General features: G+C 32.8%; 1 protein-coding gene across 1 annotated transcript in view; it reads right to left on the bottom strand.

Moving 5' to 3' along the window:
- Positions 1-13,492: 13,492 nt before the first annotated feature.
- The window catches only part of LOC129221990 (cytochrome P450 3A8-like), a 33,327-nt gene continuing 26,586 nt past the window's right edge, over positions 13,493-20,233 (bottom strand). The window contains exons 11-12 of the mRNA XM_054856399.1: positions 16,591-16,679; positions 13,493-13,640 (exon numbers count right to left, since the gene is read on the bottom strand). Coding sequence (XP_054712374.1) covers positions 13,493-13,640; positions 16,591-16,679 — 237 coding nt within the window. The remainder of the gene's footprint in view (positions 13,641-16,590; positions 16,680-20,233) is intronic.

The following is a 20,233-nucleotide window of genomic DNA, read 5'->3' as shown; positions in this document are numbered from 1 at the left end:
GTGACACTAAAAACGTTCCAAAACACTATTTAGTTACTTTTTAACTTGTTTAATTTAATGAGTTTCGAATTTCATTCTAAAATAGAAAGTTACCAATAAGTTGTGTCATCTCTTCTACCATGTAAACGAATGAGTACAGTGTGCCATTTCTCTTAACCAAGAAACCGCCCAATGGTGTTATAGTGAAAACAATTTAAATAAGTAGCAACACTGAAAGAGTATTGTGAAAAAATCTCAATGATTTAATTTTTTTATCTGTTGCCGTCTCCTATTTCTTAACAAACAAAATGTTTGTAATTAAAAAAAATCAAGGCTTTTGAAATTATTTCCAATTTTTGCTCTTTAATTTGTTTTTTTCGGGAATCATTCGTTTATTGAGAAATGGTGCGGTGGTTAAATTTTTGGGTGCATAATTTTATTTTGGTAACCTTGTTGTTTTATGGTAACCCTATGCAAATAAGTATTTATAAGTATTTCCCTACTCCTTGTTTACACAAGCAGAGGAAAAAACATTTCTTGCTCAGGCATTGGGGACAAAAATTTAACGGCAATGAATTGAGATCGCCAATTTCCAACTATCGAAGTCCTCCTCCCCCCCCCCCTCCCCCGTCCTTTGCGTTCATACGTTCGATCGAACATTTCATTAGATAGAAATCGGAGAAAGCTTGGTGATGGCCACAACAAACTAGTTAACTTTTAACGTTGCTCCAATTAGTAAGTCAATACACATTAAATTTAATTATATTGTAAGAAAAATAAGTACTTTAATATTACTGAATACCTTTTTGATATTTCCTGAAAATAATTGAATTCCGGCAGGATCATTAATAGTTTTTAGTATGCCCATAACTAAGCGAGTGGTCCATCATCTAGTCAAACCATTTTAAGTTAAATAACTGGTTATTTGAGTGGTTAATTTTTTTTATTTTTTTAATTTCGATTGCTGTTGGACTGTAATGTTGCGTTTCTAGATCATGGAATAGACTAGTTCTCACAGTGTTAGAACTTAGAAAACTGCTCTTTTAAAGCTGTGAAATGTTTATTAATTTTTAACTATGATTTGTAGTATAAATCATAGTTAAAAATACATATTTTATATTTTTGTCCTAATCTAGAATACACTGGTTTAACCAGTTATGGTCACACTCTCCAAGTTGTGCTCATACCGAAAACTAGTTTTGTCATGCAAGTTAAATTCAATTATTTTTTGTAAAGGTACAGAAAAAAATATTCAATCATATTAAAACACTTATTTTTCTTACATTATAATCAAACTTCAACTTACCAGTTCGAGCAACATTATTATTGAATAATGGATAATTCACAAATCGCTTTTAAAAGGGTCGTCTCAACAAAAAGAACGAAAAATAAATAAACAGAACTACTCTACAGCTGCTTTTTTTATGTATTGTCTCCCAAATTTAACTTAGGTTTTATCATCAATTCTAAAAAATAACTTTGAGTAACAAAGGACAAAAAATCTATCATAGTCATATGTGGTCATAACTAAAATACTTAATGTTACTTTACTACTTATGGGAACATCAGCACAAAAAGCTCTTACGTATCTTAATCAATCGCCAAAATATACCTATATGATAGAAAAATCTACGGAATAAGTGAATATCAATAAAAGTGAGACTTCATAAAAAAAACAACCCGTCAGGTCCTTAAGAAATAAAACCTTCAAATGCAAAATGCAAAGCACGTTGCTTTTTTTGTTCTTTTTTTGAAATTTTTTTCCAAACATAGATAAAACTTATGTGTAGAAAAATATGGTGGGAGGGTTCTTTTGAAAGATGTTACTGTCCACTGATGGTGTTCCTAAAATATCAATTGCAAACTTGATATGGACAATACGAGACAAACCTGCCCATTACTTGTTAGGAGCCCATAACTGTGTAGTCATTAACCGTACTCATATTTATTTTAAAAAGCTATACTTGCAAATCACAGTTCAAATTTAATGAAAATTTCACAAATTTGAAAGTTTGCTTTCTAAATTCTAACACCAACGGATTAGTTTTTTCTATGAACTAGATCTGCAACATTTGTGTCCACATTTTAAAAACTCACTTAAGCATACCCATAATTAGACATTTGCCCCATACATCAGACGTGCGGAAACTGCTCCTCATAAATTATCACCGTATAATCTGCAAAAATTAAGTTAACTAAGATCTGCACGAAAGTGAAGAAATAAAATTTTTTTTCGAACTTCAGAAATGTGTCAACTTAGTCCACTTTAGCGGATAAAAAAAAATCAATACATTTGACTGTGGAAGATTTTTTGCTGATACACATTTCGAATTATGATCTCTATTGACGAAAAAGGAAATAAAAACATTGTAATTGTTCTTAATCTATGCAAGTTGAAGAGTTTACAGAGCCATATCTTTTGTATACATTATCTCATCAAAAACAACCCTGTTGTAAAAATTTCCCCGCCAAGAAAACCTTGAACTTTTCCGCACAAAAAAGAAAGCCTTCATCCTAAACCCCAAAACCCTTAGTCTTAAAAAGTTATGATATCTAGTTTGCCCGCCAATTATCTGCCAAACTATCATCCTCCCTGTTCTCCTCTTTCATCACACCTACTTCCGTTAGAATCTCCTCCCACCTTCAACTCCTCAGAAATATGGATAGATCCTTTAAATTTTTTCATCCTGTTTGGCAGGAAGCTTTTCTAATTGAGGTGGTTGCTTGGTGAGCAAAAAGCTTCCCGCCAAACAGGATGAACAATTTAAAGGATCTATCCATATTTCTAAAGAGTTGAACGTGGGAGGAAGTTCTAACGGCAGTAGATGTGATGAAAGAGGAGAACAGGGAGGATGATAGTTTGGCAGATAATTGGCGGGCAAACTAGATATCATAACTTTTTAAGACTAAGGGCTTTGGGGTTTAGGATGAAGGCTTTCTTTTTTGTGCGGAAAAGTTCAAGGTTTTCTTGGCGGGAAATTTTTTACAACCGGGTTGTTTTTGATGAGATTATCACATCTTTTTGCATTGATATTATTACTTTGTCTGTATTTTTAGAATTGAGAACTTCAAGTCAGAAAATGTTCAATTGAAACAACGTAGAGTCTGTTTTGTGTTTTTAAGGAACAATTAGTGGCAAGCTTAATTTTACGTCAAGTTATTTTCTAATCATTTAGACTGTATGTTCGTTTTGCTAGAATTGGGCTGTTTAAATTTATTGCAATCCTTGTATCCTCTCTGTTGCATAGAAAACTTCTTGGATAATAAAATACTATATTTTAAATTACATTGTTTTCGAGTATTTTACAACTTCGCATTAAATTCTATTAGTTTCTTTATTTGACGGTTTATTCAACATTTTCATGAAGGTTTTTTAAAAATGTTTTACTGCTTGCGGGCTATTTTAATCTAGCTTTTCACTTTTTATTTGTGACTTTTTTTCGTAAATCGTATTTACGTTTTAAGAAAAAACATCGTATTTACGTTTTAAGTTTTTTTACGTTTTATGGGATAATTTAATTGTTTGAAGATTTATCTTTCTTTTGATGGAGGTCTTTGTCTTGTTTAATGCCTAGTTTTGTTTAAAAGTTTATTAAAAAGACGAAATAACGCATGTTATTACCAAGCAAAAAAAAAAAAAAAACTAAGCCATTAAATATTTTAAATTTGAAAGTGTCAGAAGAGCTATACAACCGTACTCGACGTCAAATGGCGGATATCCCAAATTTGCCACAGCGACTGCGCATGATGCACGTGGACTTAGCTCTTTAAAAGTCTTGATTAAATTAATTGCAAAACTTTTGTCTGTTAACAAATTACTGCAAAACACGGATATCCACACACGTATTTCATATATTTTCAATTCATAATATGTTATGTTTGTGAAAAATGCATTAATTTAGAAAATAAGCAAACCAATAAAAAGGGTTTTTTTTTCGCTTTCAATTATAAAGTAAGATGTATCACATTCATATACTTATAGTTTCATATAATAAGTCACGCAAAATATTCTAATGCTTTAACCCCAGTTTCCCACCGACGTTTAATATATTTCCTCCCTTAAATATATCAAAACTGAAAAACGGGGAAGGAAATTTCGTATCGGCAAAACTTGGGGGGGGGGGGGGGGGGGGGGGGACAGCATTATGGAATCTTAAAACAGAAAGCCCAATGAGCTAACAAACAACATGGAATCTTAAAACAGAAATCCCAATGAGCTGTTCGCGCGCATGCGCAGTCGCTGTGGCAAGTTTCAGTTATCCGCGATTTAAAGTCTAGTTGAAACGGTTGAATCTGTAAAAGTCTTGATTCAATTTCATTTCCTAAGACAACTTTGAACAACTGTTAGATCTGTTCTAACCTTTCAATTGCAGTCAGAGATTAACAAACCCTATGAGCTGAGAGTAAGTACATAAGAATTTAAGAGAAATTATTGATTTTCAAACTTTAATTACTCCAGCCCATGATGTCTCTGGGGGTTGAATTTTCGTATATGTACTCAATGACCCCCAAGAATATATACACCAAAAATCATTGCCATAGCCCCCGGGGGGCTGTGACAGAACCCCGGGAAGGTACAATTTGGGGGGTAAAAACGAGGGAGGAAGGGGAGAGGGGTCAAATGGCACAAAAGGCACATCAGTAGGTCACAAGGAATGTGTGTGCAAAATTTCAGCTAGATTCGTCTTTTCGTCTGAGCCCTGTCAAAGAAAGCGAAAACTTTTTTGAACAGCGATATTCTAACTTGAATTCCTCCTCCCCCTGATTGTCCTGGGGATTGCATTTTGGTTTATGTCGTCAGGGGCCACTAGAGATTTAGTATACAAAAAAATCAACTCCGGGGGGTCTTCATGGGGCTGAGATACAGAGGCGTAAAAAAACCCAGAAAAACCCCAACTTGTTCTGTCGTGTAAACTGTCCCTTAGTCGCTTTTTTCTTTCGTCTTTCTTGGCGGTGGATTTGCTTTTGTTGGCTGCTGACGTTTGGTTCTCTTGGCGGCCGGGACGCTCCCGCGTCCCGTGATCTATTTATTTTGAACATCGATACTAACAGAAAATTTCATGACATGAAGAGCTAAAAATTTCTAGCTACGTAAAATTAAAACGTATTCAATGTCGGATAAAGTGGATCAAAATTGTTTGCCAGATCCGTTTTGCCCGAATGCGTCATGTAGAATAACACTCAGGTTAATACCTATAAATTTAGCTTATCCGAAAACAAAGTATCACGTAATCAATTTGGTTGAATACTGCTTAAGGCTTTCACGGCCGGTGTCAATATGCAAAGAAAACATTTCCGGGCTTATTGGCCGTGGTCTAAAGGAAAAAGAAGAAAAACCAAACGTGTCGTCGAGCTCTCCAATTATGTCTGTAACTGGAAAACTTTTAGAAAAATTCTAAAAAAGACCGTTTTCAAGCCCACCACTCAGTTAAGGAATTGTTATCGCCCTGTGAAAGACCCCGTGACCCTTTCTCTACATCAGGAGTGTACAAATTCCCATGCTCTTGTGGATGACTTTACGTTGGTATCACCAAGCGCAGCATCAAGACTCGTCTTTCGAGCTGAACACAGTCAACAAGAAGGAGTCCATGACATCAAGTTTAAAGACAATGAAGTCCTGGCCTCAACATCCTATTACTATGCCCGCCTTCATCGCGAAGCTACTGAAGTCTTCAAACATCCGTTAAATTTCAATAGAAAAGAAGATAACTTCAATTTGCCAAAAACATGGCATCCTGTCTTTAGATCTGCTCACCACGACGCACAGTGGTCGATTATTTAATCTAGCTGGACAAAAATCCAAATTGCAAAATCGTCATTGTTTGGAAACTAACATTTTATTAGGAACTCTAAAAGTTATAAAGCAATGACCTATGTCTAATTTAGACGTTTATTTCCTGGAATTTTGTCTATAACGGGTTAAAGTTCGCCTTTCGCAAAAGTACATTTTGTGATCTTCTACATGAAAGATAATTTATTGGCGCTAAATTTTGTCTACCACATTTTAAAAAAAAATATGTTTATATATTGTTATTGTGCTATCCAAAATTAGCATTATTCATGAGTTTCATTTATTTAATGCGAGTTTTAAGTTCATTTTCTTCCAAGTGAAAAAAATGTGAATTTTGCAACATTTCACCAAAAGTTATTAGAACAGCAAAAAAATTCTCCACAAGTCTCCGCCTTCTAATTTACATTTTTGTATACCGTATGTATCTAAAGATATCTATGCAAAATATTATAGCCGGATCTCTCCAGCCACATAAGTTTGTTCTTTTTTCGTGAGCCAGGGTGATTTAGTCTCAAAAACTAAATTTCTACTCAATACAGATGATCATGTTTGATTTCCTTTTCCTTTCTGTTATTTTTTTTTACAATTGTCTGTTGTTACTAATTGTCTGCTATTTATTTGAAAACCTTGTTTTCTGATCTTTGACAACCACATTGTAACTTTTGTTACCGTTCTAAAGCTTTTGGAATGCAGTGCAGATGATAATAATCACGTTCGTGGGTCTGCATGTGCAAGCGAAAACAATATATTTTCCTACTATTATTTCTTGAGAATGTTAGGCTGAATACATGGTTTCATTACAAAAAAGCACTCTTCTTGATGTTTGGCTTCTGAATAAGAACTCCAATATTGTGATAATTTTCTGATTGAAACTTTAAAGTTGCATGACTGTATATTCTTAAGCTAAATGTAGTAAATACTGTGAATAATTTTAGTGTACATGATAAAGACAAATGAAAATCTTGATTTTCCTCACAAAAAACCGTGTTACGAAAAAGCTCTATTCGGTTAAAAAGTGGTGCTGTATAAAATGATAAAACAGTTGTTAAAGAAACTCATTAGGCTCCCCAGATCTTCAAAGCACAGCAAAATTTTGCAGCTCGCGTTTGATCTACCATAACTTTTGAAAATTCAAGCCTTTAAATTAAAAAAACGGAAATTTACATCTGTTTGCAAAAAAAAGGTTTGTTGGTTTTGACATTTAAAAAGAAAAGCGTATGAGAAATGTTGTGTAAGACGTTCTCTCCATTTAGACACATCCTTCTTGATCTGTGGGTGCATGCGGGTTGCTGGAATTGGGAAGTTATATATATCTTAAAATAAAACAATGCGTGACTTCCGCTGTTTATTAATAATACTGAATGATACTTCATCTGAGGTACAGCAATTACACCTTTAGTGACACATTTTATCTTTCAGCAAGATTCTACTCCATGTCACATTTCTAAATTGACTCATAGATTTTAAACAGAAAGAGGAATTTCGGTGTTAAACTGGTCAAGCAACTCTACCAATCTCAATATGATCAAGAATTTGTGGTACCGTCAAAACTAAAGAAAGCGGTTCAAGACCTGGTGTCCGCCAATAAAATTGAGCTCGTTGCCGCATTGAAGAGGGTATGGAAACAGTGTCAGAAACGATTAATGTTAATATGGTAGTAGAATCCGTGTGAGAAAAAAGCATTGAATCCAGCAAAAATGAAGTATTCTAGTTCTAATATTGTTTCTTTCGAAAGTGTGTTTCCTCCCTTTAATTTGAGTATTCTAATTTTTTGACTTAATGTAAATCTTCATCACTATAAACTTTCGGATTATTCTGTCTAAGATTATTTTTAATTGAGCATATTTGAGATGAAATGCACATTTTAAGGTCTAAGAAAGGTGGCACGTTCATTTAAATACCTAATTTGAACTTATATTTGGTTAGAATAAACTTTTTTCCAAAAAGTGGGAAGTATTCTATTATTTTGAATTTGGGTTGTAAATCTTCTTTATCAGACGAACATTTAAAATCCCTCTTAATGATTGGAAGTACGAAGTTTGTCCCTGAATAGAGTGAAATTTTAAGTGGTAAACAAATGCAATCCTTCTCATTAATCTTTCATCGTTTTAATTTTTTTAAAAGCTTTACACACACACACACGTGTTGTTTTCTCATTTATTTCCAAGTTTTTCAAGTTTTTACTCATCATTAATTCAATGAAATAAATTTGTAGTACATTGCAATAGTTTTGTCTTATATCAATCTCATTAGTCCTAAAAAAAAAAAAAAAAAAAAAAAAAAAAACTTTTTTTTATTTTGTTACAAAGAATACTTTTTATTTCAGTTTTCTGAACTATTCTAAATTTTACAAGATTCCCTATCGTTATATTATAAGAGCTTTACGGGAACTGGAAATATAATTTAATTTAGCTAACAGCAAATATGCATAAGTAAATATGATAACTTAAATGTAAGCACAGAAATTTTCGAAAACCACCCATGAGAGCTTAATTAAAAAATATATATGTATATATTCGCGATGCATGGTGGGGGGGGGGGGGGGGGGGCTGGCGCTAAATAGACCATCTGAGCTAAAATATTGTTGGACTGACCCGTCTTACCTCCAAAAATTTGCAATATGGCCCACGAGCGAAAAAGGTTGGAGACCCCTGCTTTAGATCAAGGCCAATAAGCCCGAAAACGTTCTCTCTTCATATTAATTGATATACGTTTGCATTAAGAAGGGAAAAAACTCATCTTTTAGAATCAAAAAAAATTGACGAAACCCGTAAAACTAAGAGAACAAAATTTTTATTTGAAAGTGTAAAATAGTATTTCAAACAATTTTACATGGAAAAATACAATTCGTCTTTTGCCTTTCTTTTTTAACTTATTCAAATGTTTTAATGTTACTGACACTGATATACTGCCTTCCATGTAGATGCAGGTCTGCCAAAGAATCCCTTATCTAATTCACTCATGGCCACTATTTTGCTTTAACAGAATCATTTCTTAGTTCTAGTTGTAGGGTAATTTCTTTTGGCATTAAAAGTAACTGTCCCGGTAAGAACTCTAACGGCACCTACAAACAAAATGTATTATTAAATAAAAAAAATAAATAAATAAAGGGACCAAAAAAAAGCTGGTGACCCTATATAACCTAAGAAATTGCTCAGAATGCTCTTGCCCATCTTAATTTTGAAGCAATACAAGAGACGTGGTTCGGTTTAGATTCGGGAAATGTTCATCCAGAATGGATAAGTTAAAGCGAGGAGAGGTTGCGGACAGTTAGTAAAAAACACTCCGGTTATTAATATTTTGCTAAACTATTCATGCATAGTTGTAACATGGATTGTTGGTTATCACTTCTGTTTTGTTTTTATTCTTTAAAGAAAAGAAAGAGTTGTAACAAAAGCAAGAGGACGTTTTTTCAAAATATGTCCCTATAGAATGAGAGAGATTGCATTTAATAATGACTATACAATTAAATTGTTACAGTAATAATTACACTTAAAATGACATTTTTCAAAGTTTTTTTTTTTTTGTATGAAGCTACAATTGTAGTGGGTGCAAATAATTTAATCTAGCCATTAATAAATCATTAAATACGCACTTTTCAGAAAGGGCAAATAAATTGTAATTAATGAAAAAAGTTACAACAACAAACAAGGAACACCAGAAAGTTCACAAAACTACATTCAGTAACTTTTTCTTTTAAAAATTTTTTAATTTTTTCTTCTATTGTACAAAGTAAGCAATAAGCCAAGTCATATTTCCTACCATGTAAACTAATGACAACGTTGCACATTTTTCTCCTCAGTAACAGATGAGCGAACACTCTTATTTATGTAGAAGATATTGCGCTGTCATTAAGGGGAGAAAATATCCTAAATACTTTCAAAAATTTGATTTTTTTATTTTTATATATTTTGAAAATCTATTTCAATACCTTTTTAATGATAAAAACTTCTTGATTGTGCTCATATTAGAAGTAAGTTAAAATAAGCTTTAAAAAAATGTAGACCAATTTTGATGAGGTATGATTTTCCCCTTTAAATTGCAATATCTCGAAATGGTATTTTTGAAACTAAATGTTCCTTTTTCTCAGAAACTAAATTGTTTTAGGCTTTGAAATTTTTACCACCTATTCCATTCATATAATTGCATATACTGAAGTAAATTTTTTCTCATATTCGAAAAATATTTTTTTATAGAGCTGATTTCGTGTTGCAAAATGGCATTTTTTGAAAAAAAATACAGTGACTTACACATTAGAATAAAAAAAAAAAAACTAAGCTTTCTTTCTGGAAAATTTTACTTCAGTATAGAGAAAAGAGTCTACTTAAGGTAAAGAAAAAATTTCATACTTGTATCTTTTATAGATTTTCAGAAAAAGGTACATGAACCTGTTCAAATTAACATTGACGGTGTAGCGGGTACTGACTCCCCTTAATTCAAACAAGGTCACTGCTAGATAAAATTTTATGGTGCTAACAATGTTCGTTTAGAAAAATTGCCATTTGTTAAAAATTTTAACTAAAATTATTTTACTTCATTCCCATTCTATAAAAGTTAGAGGAAACGATATGAAAATTCGCGCATTTGATTTGCTTAAACGCAATATCAACGCAAACTCTCCGAAGAACCCCCCAGCATGAACTTTTCTCTTCACACTCGAATACTGCTCTTGTACAACTAGAATTCTGGCGTGATTACTAATTCTTACACCCGGATCTCCTTGTGCGCAAAATCTCCAGAGTGAGTACACTGGAGTTTTAGGTCGAAATTTGAGGGGAAAATGCTTCGGGAGTCAATACATCCTTTGCAAAGTAAAATTAAGTAAAAATTGTTGCACTTGGCTTATATAACCCTACTGAATAAAGGATAATGAGTAAAACAATTTATTAAATTATACCAATAAAATTATTAGAAAAAATATATATTCCTAAAATTTTCCATTTTCGTATAACGGTCCTTCACCAAAATTATGGGCTCAATAAAAAAGGGTTTTTTATATAGATATATGAAATGCGTGTTTCATAAAAGCCGTGATTCTTTTTCGTGGGAATATATGCACGCCTTTTAGTTGGTTTGATATTCCACTGGGATGTGTATTTTAATGAAAACATTTTTCCTGGGGAGAAGGGGGCGTAGGGATTTTTTTCCTTGTAACTGTAACACATATTATTTCAATTAAAATATTTTCTCTTTAGAGGAAGCACGGATTTTCATTTTGCTCTTATTGCACTGAGTATTTCAATTGAATTCTTCATTTTATGGGTTAGGAAATTTTTATTTGATTCAAATCCAACAATTAACATCGCTTATTGTGGTCACTTTACCCAATGCCTGATCTCTATCAAAATCTATCCTCTTTGCGATTGGTAGAGAGCAAGCTGCCCTATCCTTCGCGCGAATAATATTTTCATTTGTTTTTTTTTTTTTCTTTTTTGCATGTATAAATATAAAATTTATATTTATTGTTTTTTTTTTTTTTTTTTTCAATTTCCTAAAATTATTTTTCGGCGATGAATCTTACTCCTTAAAAAATATTTTTTATTCATTGTTTTTTCTATTGGCAATTTCTTCAGATTGGATGCTAAAAGTTGTTATTTTATTCTTAAACTCTAGACGCTTAGCTACGGCGGTTTTGAATAAATTTTAGCGTATTAAAATTAGATAATTTTATCTTTGGAAGAGAGAGTTTTGACGGACAGTTGTCGACATATCAGGATTTTTTTTATTATCGCTTGGAATATATTGAAACTTAGGTAAAATTATGTGTGCCAATTTTTTTTAACGAGACTTAATCTCTCTTTTTGTTTCGGAGTTGGAAAGAAGATTTTTATTGGCTCAGATAGTTTTTCTTACGTTTTATGGCACGCGCACAGCCGTGTGCGTGGTGTTGTCCTTGTTAATATTTGTAATATGTTGTACATATTTGTAATATGATTTTTGGTTAATACCGGACGCAAAAGCAGTACGATAACTATATTCCTAAGTAAATTAATTTTTGTGCACAGAGTATTAGGATGAAAGTTTGTGATATACCTTTGTCTGATCACATCTTTTAAACTTGAAGTTACTCAGGAGAAAGGCCATGCAAACTTTGATCATCACAAGAACAAACCGCATGCCAATGCAGTTTCGTGGCCCGAAACCAAACGGCAGATATGCTAGTTGGTCTCTCTTAGCTCTTTCTTCAGGGAGGAAGCTGAAACAAACAATAAATACATTCCAAGTACCAATATTAACACGACGAAATTTCTTCCTGTTTTAATCCTTACTTATCTTAATATTTACTTTAAATGAATACGTATGTCAAGTGCAGTGCTTTTAATATCACGAAAACAAGCTTTGCCAGGTTGGTTTTTAATTTTCTTAAATATAAAATCATAATGCCAGGGGAAGGTAAAGCTTAGTAACTGCATTCATATTTCGTTGTTTTGCATTACTTGTACTTAGCTTTATTGTGAACTAGTGGTACCCGCACGGCTTTGCCCGTAATAGAAAAATTAAAATATCTTTTGGTTCGCCTGTATATTTACAAATGTATGGTGAATTTTCTCGCCAATTGGCTTGTACCCATGTTACGGGTTCCACGTTATGATAATTTCGTAAATTACTCGTCCATCTTATAATATTTTTGTTCTTAAAATTGTAATAGATAAAGAACCACATTGAATTTTTGAAAAATCGCTTCGAGGTGCACACCCCCATGCTAAAAACTAACTTTGTGCCAAATTTCATGAAAATTGGCCGAACGGTCTAGGCGCTATGCGCGCCACAGAGATCCAGACATCCTACAGACATCCTCCGGACAGAGAGACATTCAGCTTTATTATTAGTAAAGAAGCTTGCTTATTTGGTTTCCCCAATAAGGCACAAGAATAAAGCACAAGAAAAACGCCAAACTCCACCATTTTTCTATAGTTAGTACCGAGCCAAAACGCGTTTTCCAATGGCGGATCGGAAATATCTTAAAAAACTTCTTTCTGCGGGTAATGCACTTTACCGTTTCACGCAGAATAACTGATAAACAGTATGAAATCGAATTAATAGAACTCAATTATATTATTTTCTGTGTAATAAGAACCTGAGCTACGTTAGGCAGCAGACAATGAAATCATAGAAACTTGATGACGGAGAAATTTCGGGCTAAGATTCATAATTTGATAATCGTTTAAAATTTCAAGCAGACTGAAATAGATCAAATGCTATAGTTTGCAATGTATCAGAAAAATACAGGAATAATACTTACGTATTATTTTTACACTTATCCAGTAAAATAATTTTAAGTAAAAAGAAGGTGCCCGGAGCAGGGGAATATTTTGAGTGATCAGATTTTGGCACAATCGCCAAATTCTGGACACTTCTTGTTTAGTTCTGGGAAGACCAGTAAAGCAGAAAAAATATGATATTCAGAGTATATTTATGAGCATTAAACCCACAACTACTAGATTACAATGATGTAGTTAATAATTACTGATGAATAGCGACGAGTTCAGGTCGGTTAGAGCTCCGATTAGAATGGCTATCAATTCCCATCTGGAGTAGTGAGCGGTATACTACCCAACCCCTCTAAACTTGCACTTTTGAAATTATGTCCTCCTGGGACATAATTTCAACTCCTGGATGTTTAACTCCTAAAATTATTCCATGAAACAGGTATTAGTTTTTAAAGACATTTTTAATGTAAAAAGTTTAGATAAATTTTCTTTAAAGCAGTTTGTATATGTCTTACCGATCGGGATTAAACTTTTCGGGTTCAGGATAGTATTTAGGATCATGGTGCATAGCAAACACTGGAACAGTAACCATCATTCCCTTCGTCAACTTTATTCCTTTGTAACCTAAGTCATAGTCTTCATTGGTTGTTCTCTCCAACCTATTAAAAAAAACGCAAACAAAATTAATTTACTCTAAACATTGTTGCCAATTTACCAAGTTCATTAAACATAGCTATTAAAATAAAAGCAAAAATTGTATATTCTCATTGGCATAAAGTTGCGGCGTGTGGACATGACGGGTGAGCGATGCTTGTCCGTGGCGGAGTTGGATCCATGGAACTTTGTGATGCTAACCCAATACATTGCTACTAAGCCAAAAGGACTTCAGTGCTCGGAGGCAACGTTGGGTTACGTGCTCCTTGGCATGTACGCCTTATATCATGCCCTAAGTGATGAAACGGGGAAGCGAAAGAGAGATATTTGGATCAGATGGGGTCCCGAGAAGAAACGTGTTCTTGCGAAAGCAACACGACTCCAGTCGCAGCTAGTTACTGTCGATGTGCGTCCTGTTGCTGCGATGGTATCATCTGTTGAGTAGCGTGATCACTAATAAATGGCATGCGGATTCGATGGAGGAGCGATGCGTATTCTTGGTGGGGTTTGATCCGCATACCTTTGTGATGCTATCCTCGCACTTAACTTCCAAAAAAACCTCAAGGCTCGGGACAAAAATTAGGTTATGTGCTAATGACCAATGCTCTGTATGCACGCCACAAATTATTGAAATTTTTTATTTTGGTAATCACGCATTAAAAGATTTATGAATGAATAAAATAAGGACTTAAGTACAAGCTAATCTAACTTGGCAGCATTGTAGTTGTTGCTACAAACAAAATTGCGACATTTTGTAAGCTGTAAGCACCTGTTCTTGCTCGAACCATATTTTTTTTTTTTTTTTTATTCAACGTGTATTTTACGAACCACCTATGGCTTGGAATTGCACTTTTCATTTGGCCCTAATAAGTTGAGAAATGACCTTGACACTTTTGACTCCTGCTTTGGGATTTCAGAAAAAAAAAAGAACGCGCAAAACTGCTACGAAAGTAACTCAACTCAGCAAAACACCAATTACCCTACTGTATTGGCACTAAAAGAGGCAAACATTGTAAATCTCACCCGTCAGCTAATCAGAGCCTCACAATACCTCTCAGAAAGAGATACCGTAACTACAACAGCGTTAAGTAATCATTAATGCTAAGGGGTCTAAGGACCTTTAACCTTCAAGATTTTCGATTTTCTGGAAAAAATATATGTTATGCATAGTTTAATTCTGAACAATTTGATACCTTATTTATTACCATACGCTAAAAACTTTTCAAGTTACCGTAAAAATTCGTAAACTTTCCCCATAGAGATTTATGTTAACAGCAGCTGTTTAAGCCTCTTTTTCTCAGGTGCCGGTTTCTTCGGTTTTCTCGTTTTTCGCGCATATCTCAGAAAGTTTCTTATATATTTCCGTAAATCTTTTAATGTATGTTCATCTGGTTTATATTTATGACCTAAACCTAAATTTATTATTTTTTTAATTATTTATTCAAATTTTATAAGTTAATATCGAAAATTTCCAAAATGTTGGGCAAAAATATTTTTTTAACTATTAACTTTCATTTTTAGTTGAAATTTAGGTTCAGATCATAAAAATATACCAGACAAACATGCATGAAAAGTTTTACGGAAATATATAAGAAACTTTCTGAGATATCATGCCCGCAAAACGAGAAAACTGAAGAAACCGGCACCTGTAAAAAAGAGGCATTAACAGCTGTTGTTAACATAAATCTCTATGGGGAAAGTTTACTCATTTTTACGATAACTTGAAAAGTTTTTGGCAAATGGTGATACATAAGGTATCAAATTGTTCAGAATTAAATTATGCATAACGTATATTTTTTTCCAGAAAATCGAAAATTTTGAAGGTTAAAGGTCCTTAGACCCCTCTGATGTGAATCCTCTAAAACGGCAATATATTAGCTCATCATTTTTCCCTTACCGCTTTTTCCTTTGATCATTTAAGTTAAGCGGATTATTTCTTTCTTGATAGTTTTTATCCTTATCAATCAAAGCGAGACAGATCGCTTCAAGAGGGAGCCCAATTTTAGTATTTTATGTTTTCTTTTTGTTGCCAAATTGAGAATAAATGTTTAAAAATTAAACAGAAGCGAACAGTTGCAATTATATACAATTGGTTTTTAATGAGCTATATATATCAGGGTTGCCAACTGCTCCGCATTTTTCGGAGTTGCTCCACAAAAATAGCGAAACTCCGCGGCTCCGCAAAGAAATTATTTTGCTCCGCATTTCCCGGCGACGTTTTCAAGCTGAAATTTTGCTGTTTTATCATAACAAACATGAAATATGGGAAATTAAAGATGTTTATACTCAAAGACTGAAATAGTGTTTCAAGCTGTTTTATCAATTTAAAAATAATTATTTTAAACCAGTGCTTAAAATGATTATTAAAAGCTCTAAAACAATTTTAAATAAGTGGTTTTAGTTATATTTATTGCTTTTTATACAAAATACCTAACTGCTCCGCAAAATTTTAAATTGCTCCTCAAAATCACCACAGATGCTCCACAAATTAATTCTCCAAGAATGGCAACCCTGCTGTATTCTTCCAAAAAAAATTTCTCTATAAACCCAATATAATTTTTTCCAATATGCCACATTAACGAAAGTTACAACTTTAAATTTGCATCACTTATTTTCAGATGACGCCAAAATGAGCTGCCACTAACTGAAACGATACAACTACATGATATTTTAAGCAGTGCTTAGGGGGGGGGGGGGCATTTGTTTGAGAATGCAAATAGAATCAATGCAAACTCCAAGTCAAATTTTTTGCTAGTTTCAAACCACTTGAACAGATTGCAAGACAAGAACGGTTTCACCCAATGTGTTTGAATTATCTAACATCGTTCTGAGAATTTCTGATCCGATTTGTGACATAAAATGTTATCTTCCACGCGATTACTAAATGTTTATTTTTGGGTAGGAAATCACTAAAACATAAATCACAGGAATCAGTAATTGTAAAATGATGTGTACCTTACAGCTGGTGGAAAAATTCGAAGACTTTCTGAGATGACATTGTCAAGAAGCTTCATGCTTTGTACTGCTTCGTAAGTTACCTTACCCTAAGAAACAAACTTATTAAGCATAAAATAGTCATAAAAGATGTAATTTAAGCATAAGCAAAAAACATAGAGTTGTGGTAAATGGAAACAGAATTTCAACGTTTTAAACTTACATCCTTTCCTTCCTTTTGGATGAAATGAGATAACAGATTTGTTTATTGCATCGGATACTGTACTCTCTGAGAGTAACTGGGAAATAAAAATTTGACTTCATACTATTCTTCAGTGAGTAATATTCTGCTTACATGTGTATAGCTTGTTCCCATTAACAAGAGAGACTACTGGATAAAAACAAATAGCAACTTTCCTTCCTTAGCTTAGGAACTAAAAATGTTGCATCAACGCTGCTAAATCTGTAACCTGCAGGTTACATGGCAGGTACTCAATGAAACTTCTAAATGTGATCTGAAATCCTTTAAAATAAAAATCATACAGAAATCTAAATTATACTCATCATTTATGAAAAATAGGCAGAAAAGTGTTAAGTACGTCAAATTTTAATCTTTCAAAAATGTAGGAGGTGTGAGAAGCTTAGTTGTTTCAATAACCCCAGGGTACAGTATATATGGGGAAAATGGAAACACCTTAATTGCGTATTAAAAATACCGGCGATTGTAAAATTCATAACTAATTGTTTTGAGTAAATTTCCGCATGACAAATAAAATTGTTTCAAGCACGTTATTTCGGATTTACTGGCAGAGAGTAAAATGTAAGAAGTCATTAAGAAAAATATATTTTTTCAAAATGTGATTTTTTACACAGTTATTATGCTAAAAAAATCATTCGCGAACACGCAGGACTCTCAGAAGGTCAGGGGGTAAATTAATTTCAATGAATCTCCTAGTCTCTGTGTAAATGGAAACCCGCTGAGGTAAGATGAAACATGATTTCATTTGTTAACTAGCAGCCATAAAGCCAAAATGTTCATAACCAATCTCTCTCAGAGAGGTGAACGCAATGCGCAAAATTGTATCATCCTACCCCTCTGAAAAAAGGGAATGATCTTAAGTTCAAACATTGGAATTGAGTTTCCCCAGTGGTTGGAAAAATTACTTTCTTTTTGTAGCGAGCTACAACTACAACTACTTTATTACAAATGTAGTTAACTACAACTACAACTACTTTTTTCAAAATGTAGCAACTACAAACTACTTTTGAAAAGTAGTCGCTACTTCGCTACTTTTAAAAAAATAAATTAAAAAAAAAGCATACACATACACACCGTTTGAAGATTGAACGAAAAAATTAGAAAACTGGTTTAGATTAATAAATTTGCTCACTTGAACATGGACTAAGAATTATTTATTGTTTCATTCCTTTACTAAGCCATTCCAAACATTTTTTACGATTTTTATGAATATCCGCAGCAAGAAAGGATTTAAAAAGTTAAAGGAATTCAACCTACAAGTTTTTAATCTTTTCCTGACAGTGAATATTTCATTCAAGAAATGCAACTCGGCTACTTGAAAATGCAAAGAGATGCAGTCATAATTTGATTAAAATTTCATGTAGATATACATACACTATATGACCAAAAGTATTGGGACACTTTTAAAAATTCACATTTTTACGGATTTCTGGAGAAATAAAAGACCAATTGCTCTGTAATTTATTTCGCATAAAAAGTATACTCCAGCTGTCATTTTAAAATAAAAGCTAAGTCTACTATTCATTTGGGAGACCAGCAACAAGTTGAGAGAACAAAAAAAGGTTTTTGATCATTTTTCATTCTAAATAGCTGGGAATAAGCTATAAATTTCAGAAATAAGTTAAAAAACTATCAAACATTTAGTTTTTCATTTTCTTGAAAGTATCTTCCACGGAGATACAAGCATTTTTTTCAATAATGCATTTTTTTTTTTTTTTTTTTGAAGATTTTTGGCTCAAATCACGCAGACTTTTTAGTCAAACGTTACTTAATTTTCAGAATATTTGACAGCATATTAGAGAAATATAAGAATAAAATTTAAGATTAAAAAATTTAAAATTTAATGAAATATATGAACGTTTAAAGCAATTAATCACGTTCGAGCATGCGCAGTGAAAGTTTAATGCACGAAAGATAGCAATTCATAACTTTCATGATTCAATGCTTAGATGTATCCTACAACTCATAAAAAAATCCACCTCAATATCTTTAAAATTCAAAAAGTTTTTAGCGATCTAATGAGCCGAATTTCTATAATTCTTGGACAGGCGATGAATGGTAAGGGGTCGTTTGCAAACTGGCAACACTTTCCTGTTATCGTTGCAGAGTGATTCATGATCAGAATGGATTATTTGCGAACGATCCCTCACGATTTGCCGTCTAGCCAAGAAATATTAAAATTCGGCTCATTAGATCGCTGATAACTTTTTACATTTTAAAGATATCATGGTAGGATTTTTTTATGAGTAGTAGAATGTGCCTGGGCTTCCGATTATGAAAGTTATAAATTGCTATCTTTCGTGCATGCGAAGTGAAAAATTAATTGGTTTAACTTTTCATATTTCAGAAAATTTTCAATATTTTAACTTCAAATTGTATTATTATTTTTCTCTAATATGCTGTCAAATATTCTGAAAGTTAAGTAGCGTTTAACAGAAAACTCTGCCTGATATGAGCCGAAAACTTCAAAAAAATTTTGCATTTTTGAAAGAAATGCTTATATCTCTGTGGGTATAAGAGCTTCACGAAAATATAAAAATAAATTTTAGATAGATTTTTAATTTATTTCTGAAATTTACAGTTTATTACCAGCTATTTACAATGAAAAATGATCAAAAACTTTTTTTGTTTCCTCAATTTGTTGCTCGTCTCCTAAATGAATAGTAGACTTAATTTTTGTTGGAAAATAGCAGCTGGAGTACACCTTTAATGTCAAAAAATTACAGAGCAATTGTTCTTTTATTTCTCGAGAAATCCGAAAAAATGTAAATTTTTGAAATTCATTATTTTTGGTCATATAGTGTATATGTACGTAAGATTTAGATGGTGAGAAACACCTTTTAAATAAAAGAGAAAAACTTAATTTTCATTATTGGAGTTAATTTTATAGGGACTTACATTTTGTAGAAACTAGTAAATTGATTTTGAGTTTCAAGCTAGAGGGCCGGACCTGGACACAATCTTCTTTCTTATACGCAACTGATAAAAAGAACTAAGGGCATTTTTCAATTTTAGCGAATGACCTCGAAAACTAAAAATATTTAACAACTGACTTTTATTTTGTTGATATATGAACCCTCAATCAGTAAAAAAGAAAAACTAAAGAAATTTTTTAAATATACCAAGCGGTACGAGTATTTGTTGTCGAATATTAATAAATATCCGAAATATGAAAAATAACTAAGAATGTTTACTTTACTTCAATGTGCAAGTGTCGACACGCGCAATGGCTAAATAGTGAGCTTTTCTCGAGTAACGAATTTTGGAGTTAACGCGAATTCCTCACCCCGTAACACGAAAATTTTGGGAAAGGAATCGCAAGGCTTAAGCATCACGCGCTTTATTGGGTACTAAATATTAGTTTCGTGAATGAACTTTCCTTTCAGCATCACTGAAAGAAAAAGT

This window comes from Uloborus diversus, chromosome 5, assembly GCF_026930045.1.
Source record: "Uloborus diversus isolate 005 chromosome 5, Udiv.v.3.1, whole genome shotgun sequence".
Lineage (NCBI taxonomy): Eukaryota > Metazoa > Arthropoda > Arachnida > Araneae > Uloboridae > Uloborus > Uloborus diversus.
The sequence above is the reverse complement of the archived record's forward strand: the minus strand, read 5'-3'. Positions and strand labels throughout refer to the sequence as shown.